This window comes from Vanacampus margaritifer, chromosome 5 (assembly GCF_051991255.1).
Source record: "Vanacampus margaritifer isolate UIUO_Vmar chromosome 5, RoL_Vmar_1.0, whole genome shotgun sequence".
Classification (NCBI taxonomy): domain Eukaryota; kingdom Metazoa; phylum Chordata; class Actinopteri; order Syngnathiformes; family Syngnathidae; genus Vanacampus; species Vanacampus margaritifer.
In genome coordinates this window covers 19,436,324-19,454,846 of record NC_135436.1, presented here as the reverse complement: position 1 = coordinate 19,454,846, position 18,523 = coordinate 19,436,324, and the positions used below count along the sequence as shown (strand labels likewise).

At 39.9% G+C, this 18,523-nt stretch overlaps 3 protein-coding genes across 10 annotated transcripts in view; 1 reads left to right on the top strand and 2 right to left on the bottom strand.

Annotated features, from left to right (window-relative positions):
- The window catches only part of gdpd5b (glycerophosphodiester phosphodiesterase domain containing 5b), a 35,748-nt gene extending 33,691 nt beyond the window's left edge, over nt 1-2,057 (bottom strand). For 2 of the 5 annotated variants that reach the window (XR_013294070.1, XM_077565495.1), the window contains exon 1: nt 1,636-2,057. The gene's annotated coding sequence lies outside the window, so the exon portion shown is untranslated. The remainder of the gene's footprint in view (nt 1-1,635) is intronic. The other 3 variants (XM_077565497.1, XM_077565496.1, XM_077565498.1) reach the window with 3 other exon arrangements.
- A 4,357-nt stretch (nt 2,058-6,414) lies between these two features.
- On the top strand, nt 6,415-12,730 carry serpinh1b (serpin peptidase inhibitor, clade H (heat shock protein 47), member 1b). Of its 3 annotated transcripts, XM_077566335.1 has the most exons (8): nt 6,415-6,527; nt 7,464-7,604; nt 7,687-7,879; nt 9,188-9,458; nt 10,445-10,543; nt 10,617-10,849; nt 11,675-11,988; nt 12,434-12,730. In XM_077566335.1, the coding sequence occupies exons 2-7, from the start codon at nt 7,486-7,488 to the stop codon at nt 11,975-11,977; spliced, it is 1,218 nt and encodes a 405-aa protein (XP_077422461.1). In that variant the 5' UTR covers nt 6,415-6,527; nt 7,464-7,485; the 3' UTR covers nt 11,978-11,988; nt 12,434-12,730. The 3 variants fall into 3 exon arrangements, with proteins under 3 accessions (XP_077422461.1, XP_077422458.1, XP_077422460.1); XM_077566332.1 differs by having other exon boundaries at nt 11,675-12,730; XM_077566334.1 differs by lacking the exon at nt 6,415-6,527 and adding an exon at nt 6,536-7,000 and having other exon boundaries at nt 11,675-12,730.
- A 793-nt stretch (nt 12,731-13,523) lies between these two features.
- gucy2f (guanylate cyclase 2F, retinal) overlaps nt 13,524-18,523 on the bottom strand; it is a 13,143-nt gene continuing 8,143 nt past the window's right edge. For both annotated transcript variants that reach the window (XM_077566428.1, XM_077566427.1), the window contains exons 12-19: nt 17,775-17,923; nt 17,527-17,690; nt 17,255-17,447; nt 16,991-17,165; nt 16,797-16,895; nt 16,631-16,725; nt 15,582-15,667; nt 13,524-15,089 (exon numbers count right to left, since the gene is read on the bottom strand). In XM_077566428.1, coding sequence (XP_077422554.1) covers nt 14,984-15,089; nt 15,582-15,667; nt 16,631-16,725; nt 16,797-16,895; nt 16,991-17,165; nt 17,255-17,447; nt 17,527-17,690; nt 17,775-17,923 — 1,067 coding nt within the window. In that variant the 3' untranslated portion in view covers nt 13,524-14,983. The remainder of the gene's footprint in view (nt 15,090-15,581; nt 15,668-16,630; nt 16,726-16,796; nt 16,896-16,990; nt 17,166-17,254; nt 17,448-17,526; nt 17,691-17,774; nt 17,924-18,523) is intronic.

The window sequence follows — 18,523 nt, the reverse complement described above, 5'->3', positions numbered from 1 at the left end:
AATATTACCAAACCTGAGAGGAAAGCAGGGTGATTGTTTTTCCTAAAAGGGGGGTATTGTCACCGTTTTCAAAAAGGGGAGCTCAGCATCGACATAAACACCACCTCTCAGTTTGTGTGAGTACTTTGAAGCCAGCTCAAGTTGCAGACCTGCATGGACCGCAAAGCAAAGCCTCTAATGTTACAATAGGAATGAACAGAAATGACCATTGGAAACGTTACCTGCTCAGGAAGAAAAATAAATATGTTCATCTCAAGTCTATAAAATTGAGCTTTGCGTTTCACCTACACGTCGACTTTCAAGTCGTCAATTGCTACAGGCTAAAAAATTATTTTTTACTTAACATTTCATGGTGCGAGCAAAGTGTTGCCTCTGTATACATTCAAAGACGCTATTAATTCTGTAGAGGTTAAAATTGGGTTTGGTAAAGTGTGACATACTGTACTGTGTGTGTACATTATACTCATTTTATGTGCATTTAATGTTGGCCACGGCTACTTTAATTGCTGTGACAACACACAAAGCAGACTTGTCTCATGGGGGCAATCTAACAGCGCAAGCATTCAGACAAATGCCAGATGCTTTTTGGCAGTTCATTATCCCTACTTGGGGAAAGGCACGGAATATGAGCGTATGTTTGTGTTTTAGTGCGAGTGAGCGTCACACAGGGTTGAACGTGACCTCATTGCTCCAGGGCAGCCAATGATAACAAGTAGTTGTTTATTGTAGTTAAATGCCCCTCTGGATAAATGTGTTCTGCTTTGACAACGCTTACAGGTGAGCAATATGGTTGGATGCTGCTGTGAATGTTTAGGAGGTTGTATCATGCGCTGTTTGTACCTTTTGAACGGCAGCTATAAATATACTGAAGATGACAAATCTATATGCAGCGGAAGCAGGTAAAAAGTCCATTATGAAAACGATAGGACTGGATTTGTAGGAATCCTAGTGTTCAATTAGCCCTGCTGCTAATAGCGAAATTCATGGGTAATTGACACCCTCCAATAAAGGTTTATAATTGCCTATACAAGATGGCAGCAACAGCAAAGCACTACTTTTGTCTAAATGAAGATCCCCAGCTCACTTTGACTCATTTTGTTGACATCAAGATTGCACAAGATTTTGGCAGAGTACTACATTTTCCTAAGCCAAGCTCCTCAACTCACATTGACTTAGCTCTACTACAAGCATATAAATCAACATTTGGTAATCATTCTTATGGTAAAATAAGTCACGGAAGGCTTTCCCGCGACACAAATGACGTGGTGGGCCTGTCTGGCTCACAGGCATTGAGTATGACACTTAAATGAATCATTTCTAATGAAGAGCAAAATGTCAGGGTGGAGTATAAACACCACAGCAGAATACGTAGAAATAAAATTGCTATGTATGACTGTGACAAAGTTGCGCAGTTGTTTAGCATGTCTGTTTTAATCTGTCAGTCCAAAACATCTGGGTCATTAAAACGTTTTTTTTTTTGTGTGTGTGTGTGTGTGTTTTTTTTTATGTTGAGGATTGTATCAGGCTTTTAAAAAACGGTTGATGACAATTAGAAGAACACAAACACAGGACGTGTAAAACAACAACAACAACAAACATTAGTGATAAGTGCAGGTGACATGAGACATTACTCACCTGTCCGATGAGTGCTGCCACTTTTCCTCCAGGTCAAAGAGGAATTTGACGTCTCTGTGGCGGTAAGGGACGTGTTTTTTTCCTTTTCCTTTGCTTCTTCTTTTTTTAAGAGAGGAGACGGTAGGTGGGGTGGTGATAAAAATGGTAAGTTTGACAGCTGAAACCCCGTCCCGAAAAAGGCAACCGGGCAGCACGAGCCTTTACGTTGTCTTTTTTGTTTTTTTTAAGCTTAACAGAGGGATTTACTTTCAACCCTTCGCCCTCTAAAGCTTCTTCCCCCGGTATCTCCTTCTTCTTCCTCGGCGTGCATGGGAGCCGAGTCGTCCGCCGGCCAAACGATTCAAAGCACTAGAGGTAGGAGGGCTGTGGTGTGGGTGCTTTTTTATCTGCTGCTCTTCAACAGCGAAGAGCGTCACCAAGCTGACTTTACTCTCGGACAGCCTGTGCGTTCACTGAACGCCGAAATTCCCGAATTTCTTATAATTCCAACTTTAATTCAACTTTAATTGCACGGATTTTATCAAACAATTCAAGTGGATATATTTATTGGACGTCATTCTTATTTTCAAGTGTGATATATGTGTTAAGCTTTGTCGTGTAGTTGTATTTTTACTGTCACGTGAATTCAGTGGTAAAAAAATTCCGAGGGTACCTGAATGCAACAGTGGTACATTTCACAGGCGAGTAGCCAAGGAGCATGCTCTGTTTACTGTCTGTTTATCAAATAAAACCGTGTTGACGTTGACAGATAAGATTATATGAAAGGTCATGAATACAACCATGCCTTATCTACATGCATTGTGTGTTTTGTCCATGTATTCAAATGATTTTGAACAAGCCCATTTACAGTGGTAAAAAAACACAAGTTACAACTGATCACCCAAGTCATAACTAGTGAGGGGAAAATGAAGCTTCATGAACCACTTGCGATATGTATATAATATATATTTATTACTCCTCTAGAATGGTGTTCTTGGTTTAAAGATAAAGGCTAGTATAATATAAATAGATTGAATTTCCACTGCATCTTTAAACCAAGATCACCATCTAGAGGAGTAAAAAAATAAAAATAAAATTGCAAGTGATTCATGAAGCTTCATTTTCCAATCACTATTCCTAAACCTCAAGTTTCCAAATGGATCTCTATGTTCTGCTAATCAAGAGTTTTATAATAATAATAAGAAAAGGCGCATGACTGACGGACTCAGTGTCGTATTGACTAAATAAGAACTAATCAATGTGTAATCAGAATCTGAGAAAACACATCAGCGTGTTTTATAAACGACATTTGCGTTATAGTCATCACTATGGGGTTCAACTAATGGTACACAAGCAGTTAAAGATCTTTTCAGTTGCAGGCCTCAGTAGGAACTGCTGTAGACTACACTGTCGTGTTTTTTTTTTTTGTTTTGTTTTACCCAGTGGTGGGCTGTGCATTTGGTAGCTGAGCCTTACCTCTTATATTGTAACTTTATTGGAACAATTATAGAAACCATCAGTACTACAGAAAGATGGAATTTCTCAGCACGCAGCTTCTGGAGCAGTTCAGAAGCAATATTTATTAAATAATGTGCCCCACCCAAAATAAAAAAAATAAAAAATCAATTACAAAAGTATATATATATATAATACATAATTGTCACCAGAGTTGCTGATTATTATGTCCAGTATTAATGTATGCAGACAGCTACTGATATATTTTGCTGGTCAAAGTTGGCCGTAAAAATATTTTGCTTTGACCACTGCATCGAAGGGCAAGAAATATGATTAGGTTCACCAAGGGACAACACCGTAAGGATGATTTTGAAATAAATAGCCCCATTATTAATATAGTTCAAGTTGATTCTGAAGGCCCTGGACGGATCAGATTTACACGGCAACACAAAAATCTTGTATAGCTGAAATGTGATTGGAATGTCTTTTTTTTCTTCTTATTTTTTTTTAATAACCTTAACATCCATATACACCTACTGGAAGAAGTGCTGCCAAGAGAAATGCTACAAGATGAATAGAATAGACTGTTGGTAATAAACTAATACAATTTCATGAAACAAATATTCAAATTGAGGTTGGAAAAAGGTCTAACAGCATTGGCACTTGCGCATTTGTGGTTCTTGTGGCTCTCCACAGGTTGCATATCAGTCGACAGTTCAAGCTGCTGAGCTTCTATTGATCTCCACACACTTCAAAATGCCAGCATCCACTGGCAGGAAGGGCCGGATGACGGCCTGGGGTGATTGGGGTCTCCTCTGCAGGTGGGAGTGTTTAATACCGCCAAGGTTTAGGGCGGGGGGGGGGAGGAATATGAATTCAGGAAGTACGCCTGTAGCGTATTTCCATATAAATAACAATAGTATGGCTTTGAATGATTTCACAGATACTATACTGTAACGAATAGTTCCATGGCGGAGCTGCTAAATGATGCAATGTTACAAATGTCACGTGTCATTTATTTGGATGCTTCGAGCGCCATCTAGCGACAGTTATCCTATAGTGCAACGCAAAAGCTGGTAGAAATCAATAAGGTGCTTTCTAATTACAGTACATTCATTCAGTTTGAACCTATCGTAGGGTACAAACTACAGACACAAATTTAATAAAACGTCAATCAAAACAGACTTTGACATGAAACTGAACATGACAGGTTTGGTCCCAACGCTTTGAAAAGACTTGTTTGTACTATCAGATATTATTTCTTCCTTCCTTCTTCTTCTTCTTTTTTAATTTTTTTTTTGGGGGGGGGGGGGGGGGATCTAAACACAACCGCAATTTGAAATGACAAGACACGTGGAATCAGAAATGTGAAATTAACAGAAGTCCAAAACGCAAGATACAAAGCAACAAACCAAAACGCTACCGATTTGAACGTAAATACCCTCAAATTAAACCTGAAAATCTTCAGTTAAAGCACATCTTTTTTTGTTTCATTTGAAATCCAATGCGGTGATGTTTAACACAAAAAGATGATAGTTGTGTCCAAGTCCCAAAATGTATGGACCTGAATGTCTAAACAGTGTTAATGTTGCAGCCCATCTGGGATGTATGTGACGCTGAGCCACCCAGGAAAAGATAAACAGGAAAACCCGGCCTCCTTAATAGTTGATCAACAGTATAGCTGACTAACACAGATGGTGCAAAAGGGGTGTGAATGAAGAATTGTGTTGGTTTACATCTGGATTAGGATGACTATTTTGATTAAAGCATATTTTTCATATAACGCTATTACCTAAGCAACTGATTGAGTGATATACACAACAGTGCTCTTAACTTATCAATAGGAATAAGTAAGTAAAAAAAAAAAAGTTAAATATCTTCAAAAGCATGTAATTTTGGAAGACTTCAATGTTTGACTACTTGTTTACTACTTGTTGTTTGACTACTTGTCCTTAATTAAAGACAGACAAATATTTGTGAGTAATTATGTTCTTGCATGCAATTTTGTTTCCTTCTTTTGTCTATTTTATAGTTGTTTTATATCTTTGAAAGTCTCGTGTATTCCACTGCAGTTGTCTTAGAGGATATAGGAGACATGACCAGCCATGTTTGACCCCAAGATGAGGAATTTCATTAGAAACTGTTGCTCTCAGGCAAGATTACAAACAACTTGTGGGGGGCGGGGGTTCGACAGGCCCAAATGAGTCTTTGCAATAACCTCTTTTACACAGAAGCTTCATAGAATTGCATCATTTATCCACCTTTGCCAGAGGGATGTTTAAGACATATTGAAAATACTGTTAAGTATAGTGTTGATTGTTAAACATCTCATCCTTAGTTTTCCGCTCTTCCCTCTACAGTCACCTCTGTTATGACTATGATACTACATCAGAAAGCAAAAATTGCCTCAGTCCTCCCTAATTTCATTCTGTACTGAACTGCAATACAGATATAATGTGTAAAAGGGTCAGAATTTTATTGTTCAGAATTATATTGGTGAATGTGAAATGGTTTTACAGAACCTTAGTCACATCAACTGTTGCATGTCTGGACAATTACTGGATGGCTGCAAACGAAGGAATTTGGTAGTGAGAGATTCAAGGAATTCTTTGCTGCTTGGAAAACTCTCAATAGTCATCACAATAGAATACAATAGATGCCATGGTAGCATCCATACAATTTTAATATATGGATATAGGTTTAGAAAAATATGTACTAATTTTCAGTCCGATTCTTTTTTCTCCCATCAAATTATTCTCTCTTTGATTATTTGCTGTGTGTGCAAAAAAAATGTGAGCCTTGAATCACTGCAATTGCTGAGTTAAGTTGGATTGACGTGGCAGTGGTGGGGGAAGGGGCTAGGGCATGTCAATCTGTGGAGCACAACTACAAAGAAAGCATTTACAGGTCATTAAAGTGCCTGATTGATGAAGGACGAGGTACAATTTTTGCTTTTTTTCCTTACTTGCACACAAATATACCGCAGGGAATATACAGCAGTTTTAGAAGGGCAAAACCCTCCCATTATAAAAATGGCAAAATACACTTTCAGATTGCAAGATTTTTGCTTGTATAATAGTACTTGGATTTATAATAAAATACTAAATTGTCCATTTTAAACATGATGAAACAAAAGTTAGAGATTGAGTCAGCAAGCTGCATTTAGACCTAGAAAAGGCTTAAAAGTAGTTATGTGCATCATAAAACCCAACTGACCCAGGGTCAGATTTCTGGAACACAGACTTTCTTCAATAAAAGTTTCAGGAGTTGAACTGAACTCAGATCAGTTGCCTGTTTCTGCATTCCAAAGGGGGTGTCCCGCCTCCCTCCTTCCTGACAATATCCCATTCCCACTTCTAGAAAGTTCTTTCTCTGCGGGTATATAGAGGGAGTGTTCGCCTGAGCTGAACTATTCACAGGAGAGAGCTGAGAGGAGAAATCCTACAGATCTTTGCCAGGTAAGAAAAGCAAGATAACAGACTTGAGTTTGCAAGAAGGAATGCTAGGAGGTCTTGAATAGTGCAGCTTTGTTTGACTGTTTTAAAGTCACAGCACGTCATTTAACAGTTGTTTTTTTTAAATCTATTGCTTTCACAGTTTTTTTCCCAATACTCTATACAAATGTGAATGCAACTATTCGAGGCAATCGTGTTGAAAACAGTTTGTGCTCCAATCCTGCAACACAATCTGACTATATTTAAACCTTTAGTCCATCCACCATCTTAGTTGCCATTTGGAAATGTGTTGCATAAATATGGCACAGCTGAAAATCTGATTTTCGTTTCTTTTTTCCATGAGGAAAAAGTAAATTTGAAGTCTAAAGACAGGCAGGAGTTAACATAGTCATGTTTTACCGGCAACTTTTATGGGGATTACTACATACACCTCTTGTTTTTCAGAATGAAAATCACAGACATCAAAAGATCTCAAGGTATATATAAAAATGTGTGCGAAAGTAATGTAATCTGATTTCAGCAGTATCCCAATCGTTCCAGTACAAAGACATCCTGCGTTCCATTCTCAATGAAGAAAGGACGCTTGAAAAGATGTCTGTGCCGTTAATTTAAATGAACAGTTGGGAGTGATTAAACTCAAGTTTAAAAAATAAAAATCTCCTCTGCAAACAAATCACACATAAGAGAGAACAGAGAGATCGGTATCATATTACATCTTGGTGTGAGAACTGAGTGGGCGGCAGTTCCAGATCCTGCTGCTGACGTGGCGAGCAACATGTCTGCTCGATGGTGAAGGCCCTCCTCCTGACCTCGCCTTACGCCAGCACTCTCGCATTTTTCTCCTACTGATGATTAATAACACGCAATAAAATAAAAGCGACAATGGGTTCGATTTACGTGCAAACTAAAAAAGGCACTAAACTTGCTCTTTGTTTGCAGGCTATTATAGCAGACAAACAGGATGTGGATGAGCAACCTCGTAGCTCTTTGCCTGCTGGCCCTCACGGCCTTCGCAGAGAACAAGAAGCTGAGCGGCCATGCGTCCACACTGGCCGACAACAGCGCCAACCTGGCGTTTAGGTCGGTGGACGCCAAAGTCAATTCGAATCCTAACTCATCTGCATGTAGTAACAAACCATCCCTCTTTATTTTTTCTCCGCAGCCTCTACCACAACATGGCAAAGGTGAAAGGCACAGAAAACATCCTCATTTCGCCTGTGGTGCTGGCCTCCTCGCTGGGAATGGTCGCCCTTGGCGGTAAATCAACCACCGCCTCGCAGGCCAAAACTCTGCTGCATGCAGAGAAACTCAAGGATGAGCATCTGCATGCAGGCCTCGCCGAGTTGCTCTCAGAGGTACGACTAGCAATACTTGATGTCTTGAACATACTTTATATCAGGGATGGGCAATTTACAGTAAAGACGATTTTTCATCAGTACTAATGGGGGGCACATAAGACCACGCACATCCTAAACAGGTGTATGTTTAAATATGGACAAACATCCATACATGCAAAATACATGCTCTTAATGCAGTGGTGTCAAAGTCCGGTCCTCGAGGACCTGAGTCCTGCATGTTTTAGAGGTTTGCCACGTTCAACATAGCCGATTCATATTTAAGCTCATCAGCAAGCTCTGCAGGAGCCTGATAATGATCCTGATCATCGAACCAGGTGTGTTGGAGTAGGGAAACCTTGAAAACATGCAGGACTCAGGCCCTGGAGGACTGGACTCTGACACCTCTGTCTTAATGTATTTCATTTTTTTAAATACATTTTTCAATAAAAGATCCACTATCCTGACCCAACAACAAAGGACGTTACCATTCAAGGACAGCACAAAACTGTAAAAAAGCAAACTATCAGTAAAAGTGAAAGGAAGCCATGTCTGCTATCTAGTGGTGAATGGTGATATTACAACTTCAAACTACATACATATTTGCTGCTAGTGATGGAAAAATGAATGCTTCATGAATCGCTTGCGATATATATATATATATTTTTTACTCCCACCATTTATTTGTATGAGGATTTTTTTAGATATAAAAAATAAATTTAATATAAAAAATATTTTTCAATAATAAAAAAAAGGGGGTCGGGGGGTAATTAAGGCACGTATACAGTATTAGGAAAAACCTCACAATCAATGAAAATTATTAACTATACTTATTAGCCACACACCCCCTTCAACATTTGGTATGTTGATGTCGAAGACCAAAAAAGCATCTTGAAATATAGCAAAAAAAAACAAAAGTTTTTAATTTGCTGTTATGGTCATGACAGCAACAATGCCCTAAAATGACTGCAGCTATGTGTAAGGCTACATTAATTTTTATGTCATACAATACGAAACTCAACAGCTGACATCCATTTTGGGTACCATTACTATTTTATTGTTGTTGTTGCTTTGCTTATCCTCATTAGGATATCAGGTGATCTTGAGCCTATCACACCTTACATTTGGGGTACGCTCTGGATTGGTTGTCTGTCAATCACAGGGCACAAAGACAAGCATTCACAATCGCATTTATACCTATCTATCGACAATAAAGAGTCTTTAGTGAACCTAAAGTTTTTGGAATGTATGAAAGGCCACATGGTCTTCCTGAGATGATATTGAAATGCTGCGTCCTCTGGTAACATTTCTTACGTGGTTCATCCACAGGTGAGCGACGCTGAAACGCGCAACACCACATGGAAGATCAACAACCGCCTTTATGGGCCCAGCTCGGTGTCCTTCGCCGACGACTTTGTGAAGACCAGCAAGAAGCATTACAACTACGACCACTCCAAAATAAACTTCCGCGACAAGAGGAGCGCCGTGAACTCCATCAATGAGTGGGCGGCCAAGTCGACCGACGGCAAGTTGCCCGAGATCACCAAGGAGGTGGTGAACACCGACGGGGCCATGATTGTCAACGCTATGTTCTTCAAGCGTGAGTAGACTGTACTGCTTTTATTACCTCCGCCAAGGTTATGTTTGTCAGCAGGATTAAGTAAAGAGAGAAGATATATGATGGTACACTGGCTCCCTCTAGTGGGATGTAAAGAATTACTGGTTTATTTGTTTTCAAGCAGTGCATAATGATGCCTGGATTATTTTATTTTATTAATTTTTTAAAATTCATACATACAGACGCTCCCCACCTTACGAACGAGTTACGTTCCGGACGATCGTTCGTAAGGTGAATTTGTTCGTAAGTTGCTTCAGTGCTATATTTTGTATTATAATTTATGTTTAAAGCCTATATAAGTATATTGAAGGTTTATATAAGTATGTTTAAGGCTTGTACAAGTAACCTGCATTGGTTTGTACTGAAAAAAACTTTTAATAAAATGGAGAGAATACGTACAGTACTGTACTGGACTACGTATGTTAGAGAGAGAGAGCGAAAGACACACACAGTATGTACATGTACGTAATAAGATAAATAAAATGAAGTTTAACTTACTTTTGGAAGATGTACTCGATGCTTAAGGAGATGATGGAGGAGGAGGAAGAGGAGGATTTTATATCATGAGAGGGTCTTCGTCGTCGCTGGAATCGGCTTCAAAAGTTACTTCCTCCTTCATGGGGACCGGCGTTTCTTCCTCCTCCTCCTCGCCACGTTGCTCAGCCTCCAATGAGCTCTCACAGCGCCAATCGTCGGTATTAGCGGTGGAAAGAAGCACTACGCGCAATACAAAATCTAACTTACAGCATTTCTTTCCGAACATTTTTCGACATACTGTACGCGCAGAAATGTTCGTATGTACCGTTGTTCGTAACTCGAATGTTCGTAAGTAGGGGAGCGTCTGTACTCTTGATTCATGAGCGGCAATGAAGTTGTACACGGTTTTGACCTTATAAGGATTATCCAGCCTTGGTGGAGGATGGAAACTCTAAAGAGTTGAATTCCAAGTGAGCTATTTTCTCTTACAGCTCACTGGGATCAGAAGTTCCACGAAAAGATGGTGGACAACCGTGGTTTCCTGGTGACTCGCTCTTTCACTGTTGCAGTTCCCATGATGCACCGCACAGGTACATTTACTCATTAGTTTCTTTTACAGCATTTTCATGCCAAGAGATCTGATCGCTCTGTTCTCCTCCTCAGGTCTGTATGACTTCCATGAAGACAAACAGAACCGTCTCTATGTTCTGGATATGCCTCTGGGCCAGAAGCAAACATCGATGGTCTTCATCATGCCCTTCCATCTGGAGCCCTTGGACCGACTGGAAAAATTGCTGACCAAGAAGCAGGTGGAAGCTTGGCTTGGCAAAATGGAGAACAGGGCCGTGGCCATCTCGCTGCCTAAAGTCTCTATGGAAGTTAGCCACAACCTACAGGTAAGATGGGCAAAAAACCCATCATGGCTTCTTCTTCTCTTGTTTGGCTATTGACAACCACTTTATAATGCGCATAATAATGAACCACCGCATATTAGCAGCTGCCATTCATAATTTCACCTATTTATAATTATTGTATTTTTTTGGTAACCTATCCTCCCTTATTGACAAATCTGTTTTTGCTGTGGCGCCATCTGGTGGCATCTTGACTTAAAGTGAGTGGAGCGATTTCATTTGTCATAGACGTTTAAAGGAGAAGTTAATCTAAGAAATATCTTTTATGTAGCCCCACTAGTATGCTGATTAATATTGAGTTTGTGGAATATAAATTAAGCAGCAAAATCCACCCCTTTTCAGCCATCTCAGGAGGCGGCCATTTTGTCACTTGCTGTCGACCGAAGATGACATCACAGTTGCTCAGGGCTCAGGTAATGACCAATCACGGCTGGCCTGTTTTCTGAAGCTGAGCTGTGATTGGTTGCTACCTGAGCCTTGAGCGAGTGTGATGTCATTTTCAGTCGACAGCGAGTAACAAAATGGCCGTCCCCTGGGATGGATAAAAAGGGGTGGATTTTACTCTATTCCACAATCACAAAATTAATCTTAATGCAGTGTTTGGACTAACGGGGGCACATACAATGTATTATTGTAAAAAAATGAATAAAAAAATGGGTTGACTTACCTTTAAAGAGAAGCTAACAAAACAAAATGCAACTAAATTAAATTATTAGTAAATGAAAGCTATACTTACCTTCTGAAGACGCCTAATAGACACAAAAGAGTGAATATAAACAAAATAATCTATGCCCTCATCTCTCTCTGTAGAAACATCTGGCCGACCTCGGCCTGACCGAGGCGGTGGACAAGGCCAAGGCAGACTTGTCCAACATCTCCGGAAAGAAAGACCTGTACCTCTCCGACTTCTTCCACGCGTCCGCCCTGGAGCTGAACACGGAAGGCAACCCGTTCGATGTCTCCATCTTCGGCACTGACAAGCTGAAGGACCCCAAGCTTTTCTATGTGGACCACCCCTTCGTTTTCCTGGTGAAGGACAACAAGACCAAGTCCATCCTGTACATCGGCCGTGTGGTTCGACCCAATGGAGAGAAGATGCGCGATGAGCTCTAATGTTAATTTGGGTGGGTAGCGTTAGTTTGTGAAGCTGTGTTTAGGAAACTGTTTTTTTTTTTTTTTTTTTTAAATCTAGTGTTATCTCAGGAACACATTCCATAAAGGCAGACTGTGGACTGATTATCTGAACTTTGAAGACACACTATAAAATAATGGCCTGAAGTCTTTTTTCTTCTTTTACCCAGTTTGTGTACGAAACACACAAAAACTGAACCAAATACTAATTCTTTTATATGTATTAATTTTATTCCAGTATGAAAAATTGAACAATCTGTTTAATTAAGGATGTAGCCAATTTTAGCAGAGGCGGCCAGCATTCTGGCAAAAATATATTTTCTGTCAAAATATGACTTGGGCCATTATTTTAAGAGGGTTATTCTCCAAATATAAGCATCATTGAGATTTTTCCTGCTTATATTAAGTGTGACTTCTCTCTCTCTCTCTCTCTCACAGCTTGTTAATGCCAGCATAGGTCAAGGAATCATCCATTGGTGCTTTCATGCATTATCTTTAACGTTTAAAGATCTTGTTTGGCAGTTATTTCTTTTAAAAACAAAACAAACAAAAAAACATTTGTCGTCCTGCCTGCACTGAATATTACAAGCAAAGTCTGCATATTACATTTTTGGGTTTAACTTATGCTCACATGCTTAGCGCAATCAACCTGTTTGTTGCTGTCCACGAAAATGCTGTTGGAATTGTGTGATAATGAACAAATGTCATTTTTCAATAAAAATAGAAAATAATCGGCATGTGACTTGTGCGTTCTTGCTGCGGTAAAGAAGGGATCACAATTTTTCCAGTGAGCGGTTTTCCCATGTTTGGGATGAACGGGGGGATGTGCCCCAGGGCTTATCTGCTGCAGACAACTATCCCAAGAATGCCAGGCTTGACTTGTTCCAACCATTGCTAGACTAAATAAAGGTCTTTGGTGGGATAACCTGCACAAAGGAGAGTCTGGGTTCAAACTGGAGTCCAGGGTCCTTGTGGTGAGCTGGGAAAGAAAATTGGATGCTTGTTGTATGCTGGTACAACAATAAATAATTTCTAGCTTCCTGTTTTATTTACATTATATGGATGTAATGTTTTGACTTTTTTTTTCTTATTTCATATGTGTGTGCGTGTGAGTTTGTGCTCATTAATTCACCTGAAACCTATTAAAAATCCCATAACCTTCACCTAAACCGAAGACTTCAGAATCCTGCTAAAGTCGTGAAGTTGTCAGGAGACCCGAGGAAGGATCAAAGAAAAGAAAGAAAAGTGAAATCCAGCACCGACTAGACACCACCTACTACCCACAGACCAAGGACCCATATATTTAAATCTGTGTCTCACTTTTGGGTCCCAACCCAGCAGTTGACAATCACTAGGCTAGGTTAATATAAATAGATGTCAACTAACGCCTTCATGAACAAGGATTAAACCAAGCAAAACGATGATCATAGTAATAAATAGCAGCAACCAGTTGTGATTTTTTTTCCCTTGGGTGAGTGGGGCCCACCAGCAGATGGTGCTGTGATGAAAACAATAGTTCACTACAGAATAATTTGTTTTATATTTAATACAGAGTTGTGATTCATCCCACGTTCATTCATGTTCTGTGGTGTTTGTCCTCATTAGGATGCATGTGAGCTCAGAGGGCACATATAGACAAACAATCATTCATATGTATTCACACATATGGACAATTCAGAGTATTCAGTTAATTAACTTACTGTAATATGCACGTTTTTGGAATATGGGAGGAAGCCAATTGAAAAAAAAAAACATTATAAGACTAACTGTATGCACACATCACATTACAATGACTTTAAGAGACCTAAATGCACAGATTTTTGCCAATTTCCACTTTAAACAAAATTTCAAATAACAAGCACAGCAGTTGTATATAATTACGATCCAATTCATGTTCACAGCAATTACACAGTGGCAATGATTATATTTGGACATTTTTATTATTGTTATTTTTTTCCCCCCATTATTGATGCTACTTTTTCATTTTGTAGTGGGATCATGCCTTACAAGGACATTTTTTTCCCTCCCATTTCTATAGTGTTATGACTGTTTTGGGTTGGGTCATGGGGTCATTATGTCATGATGATTTATTAGCCATTCTTAGTTTGTCTAGCCTTATGCAGTTGCTATGTCCTTTACGATGAAGTTGTCGGTTGCCATGCAGTTAATATGGTCCAGTAGTAGTCACTCTTATTTTATCATATAGGCCTTAATTATGTCATATAGAACTGTGCATTGTCCTAGAGAGAGTTACTGAATGACAGTTTGTCAGTACATTGAGGTTCCTTGGCTGAGGTTTATCTCAGCATGCCAAGGTTTTCTCAGAACTTTTACGCAATTTTTCTTCCAAGTGTTGGAGATTGTGTCCATGCAAAACGAGGGTTCTCAATCAAGTCTTTTCTTCGAGGCCATCTCTGAATCCAGCTGTTGTTACTGTATTTTTGTATTTTGTCTCCCAACTCTCATGTCTTGTCTGCATTTGGGTCCTAACTCTGCACCTCATGTGACAAAAAGCATATAAAAAGTAGCGTATAACATGATCTTTAGGGGTCAGTGTGCAATATCCAGCCAGCTAAGTCGTCTAATATGAGCATTCATGACAAAACCTAACACAGACAAGAAATATTATTTCCAAATAGGCATCCAGGGCATCCCCTCCTTGAATGGGGAAACTTTGCCTCATTTCAGCGACCACTCAGTGGCCAGTGAGTGCAGCACGTAAATGAGGGCATCCATCTTTGACTGAAGATTGGTCCCTGGGCTACTGGCAGCGGGTTAGGCGGGCAGGTCACGGGACGAGTCTCATTACATTAGCACCATCGTGTTCTGCTGAGTCGGCTGCAGGCAGATTAGCCAGTCGATGGACAATCCTCTTAAAGGAGTCCGTGTTAAGCCACGGGGGGGAGAGAGAGGCCGGGTGCGGCTTTTACATCCTCCGCTCGCCTCTTCTTTTTCCCAGAAGGAATCGGTCCTATGGCTTCATTCCTTTCACATCTTCCCTTCTTTTCCGCTCATTTTTTGCTTGTCCACTGGTCTGTTGGCCTTGCGGAAAAGAGTCTTGATCTCATCAGTCACCATCTCCTGCCAGTTGACCCTAATAAATGGCAGAGTTTAGAATGAATCTCAAGCAGATGCTGCATATTTAAATTAAAAAAAGCACAACAGACACCGAAATAGCAAACAGAACACAAATAAAACAACAAGTTTGAAATACAGTGTCATGGAAGTTAATTCACGATACAAAGAGGGATTTTCACAATCTGCTTATGGGCTGGAGGCAGAAGTCGATAAGGTCAAGAGATTATAAGGAGAAAAGATCACAAAGCAAGACTTGGAAATCAACGGCGTTCACATCACATCAACAGGACACGACACCAGCTGGCATGCCGGCTCTCTACCTGTAGGTCAAGCCTTTTTCTCGGCCTTCTTTCTCTTGTACCTGGCTACGTCTTCGGGGCTCAGGCCGTGATTGTCTTCACTGTGGTAGCACCGGTGCGGTTTATACAAGTACATTAAAAGTATAGACGGTGGTTCAAAATGTACCTCATCTGCATTACAGGGCAAAGAATGATGACAGGTATCTTACCCTGGTTTGATCTCTGGTGGTTTTGGCAAAGGCTTTGCAAAGTCAGACTTCCCTACCAGCCAGTATGTCTCTTCAATGCCTTTCCCCTGGTAATAAAGAACACGGTTTTATTCAGATAACATCTTATTTGTCTTCATGATTTCAAATACTGATCTTATTGATAGGGTGACCAAATGTGCCGGCAGATTTCACCAGCCCCATTTTTTTGTCCCCATTATGACGCAGGCCAATTGTTTTGACCATGTGCTTGTCAATCACAGATTTTATAGCGATTCATACGATACATCAATTAACTCATTCACTGCCATTGACGGCTATAGACGTCAAAAATTCATTTGAACTATTTCTATTAGTTTGCAACTTTTTCCCACTTTTGTTAACAAGAGTATGAAAACCTAGAATTTTTTTATTGTCCATTTAGAACAGATATAAATTTTGTGGTTAATCGTGAGTTAACTAGTGAATGCGATTAATTATGATTACAAATTTTAATCGCCTGACACCCCAAATTTTTTATAATGTTTTCTTTTCTTTTTTAATTCATTCATTGCCATTGACGGCTATAAACATCAAAAATTCATTTAAACTATTTCTATTAGTTAAATTTTTTCCCACTTTTGTTAACAAGAGTATAAAAACCTAGAATTTTTTTAATTGTACATTTAGAACAGATATAAAATGTGTGATTAATTGTTAGTTAACTAGTGAAGTCATGCGATTAATTATGATTCCAAATTTTAATCGCCTGACACCCCGAATTTTTTATAAGCTTTTTTTCCCTTTTTTTATTAATTTACTGCCATTGACGGCTATAAACGTAAAAAATTCATTTGAACTATTTCTATTAGTTTACCAATTTTTTTCACTTTTGTTAACAAGAGTATAAAAACCTAGAATTTTTTTTATTGTTCATTTAGAACAGATGTAAAATTTGCGATTAATCGTGAGTTAACTAGTGAAGTCATGCGATTAATTTTGATCGCCTTTGATTTTTTTAAATCTTTTTTTTTAAATGAATTTATGGCATTAAATGAGTTAATAAATGTTACCTTCAGCTCTGTCTTGCCTCTGACTTCTATTTTATAACCTTCCTTGAGAGAGCGGAGGATGTTCACAGTGCTCAAGTTAACATGGATTCTGTAAGCTGAGAGAATACGATTGAGAGTTATAAATGTTAAAGGACAGAAAATAAAATATAAACCCTTGGAAACTCACGCAGGCCGGTGGATTCCATTCTTGAGGCAGTGTTGACGGTGTCTCCAAACAGGCAGTAGCGAGGCATGGTCAGGCCCACCACTCCAGCGACGCAGGGTCCTGTGAAGGCACAAATGATGCTCATTTGGGAGCAATAAGCTTGAACGTTTCTGTCATTCCATTTCATGTTGACACAATCAACATGGATGACCTACCTGAGTGGATCCCGATCCGTATCCTGACAGGAACATCGGGCATGTGGCGCATCCGGAAGGTTCCCACCGAGCTGAGGATGTTCAGAGACATGTTGGCGACTTCAGCGGCGTGCTTGTTGCCGTTTCTCTTGGGCAGACCTGACGCCACCATGTAAGCATCACCGATGGTCTCCACCTGGATAACACACGGACGCATCCGCCAGTTAACTACTTCTACAATATCATGATCATTAACTTGGAAAATAAATTGAGGCTGTGTCTCACCTTGTAGACATCATGGTTGCTGAGAACAGCATCAAACAAAGTGTAAAGGTCGTTGAGAAGGTCAACCACCTCAATGGGGTCACTGAGTGACGAGATGGTGGTGAACCCCACGATATCACTGAAGTAGATGGTCACCTGGTCAAAGTACTCCGGCTCCACCGTGGCGCCGGTTTTCAGCGCCTCGGCCACGGAACTGATGGATGCAGAGGATAATATGGCAATTTTTTTTTTTTTAAGTTCATTTTAGCATTTGGTTTTGTGTGTTTACTGACGGTGGCAGCATCTCAGAGAGCAGCTTCTCTGTCCTGTGCTTCTCCACCTCCAACTCCTCAGTTCGCTCTCGGATGAGGTCCTCCAGATTGGAGCTGTACTGCTCCAACATCCTCAACATGGAGTCAATGATGTTGGTCTTCTTACCCTTGTTAATGATCTTGAACTACAAAACAAAGAAAATTGATCACATAGGAATCATTGAAAAAACAAAGAGAATGATAAGACCATTTCATAAACCCAAACAAACCCTGTCAAAAATCTCACTGAAGCTGGGTCTTCGGTCTGGAAGCTCACTCCAGCACTGCTTCATCAGCTGGATACATTCCAGAGGAGCCTGGTCGGGAGCTACAGTGGGCCGGCACATTGGAGGGGGCTTCTTAACCTTTCGAATGATCTCTGATCATAAGAATATAAATATCAGACAACATGTTTGCATTCATCACCCCAAATAACTTAATACGAGTGACATGTCCATAAATCCGCTTTTTAAGTGGCTTTACAGTGGCTTTACAGTAGTATTAAATGGTGGAGCACAAATGACTTGAAACAAGCACAATGCATACAACCAGTAATTTATTTTTTGTGAGTGGGCACATTAGATAAAATCAATACAGTTGAAGTTTACTGTCAAAGTAATAATAAAACAAAGAGAATTACACATTGTCTATTTAAAACAACCACATACTTTGCTTTAGACCAGAGGTGGGCAATCTCGGTCCTCGAGGGCCGGAGTCCTGCAGGTTTTGTAGGTTTCTCACTTCCAACACAAGCTGATTCCAATCAACAGGATCGTTATCAGGCTTATGCAGAGCTTGCTGATGAGCTGATCATATATCAGCTGTGTTGGAGAAGGGCAACACGCAAAACCTGCAGGACTCCGGCCCTCGATGCCCACCTCTGCTTTAGACAAAAGTCGGCTAGCTTAATGCTATCATGCTAAATAATTTTTGTTTTATTGAGTGGCTGGAACAGATTAACGGCATTTTCATTTTCATT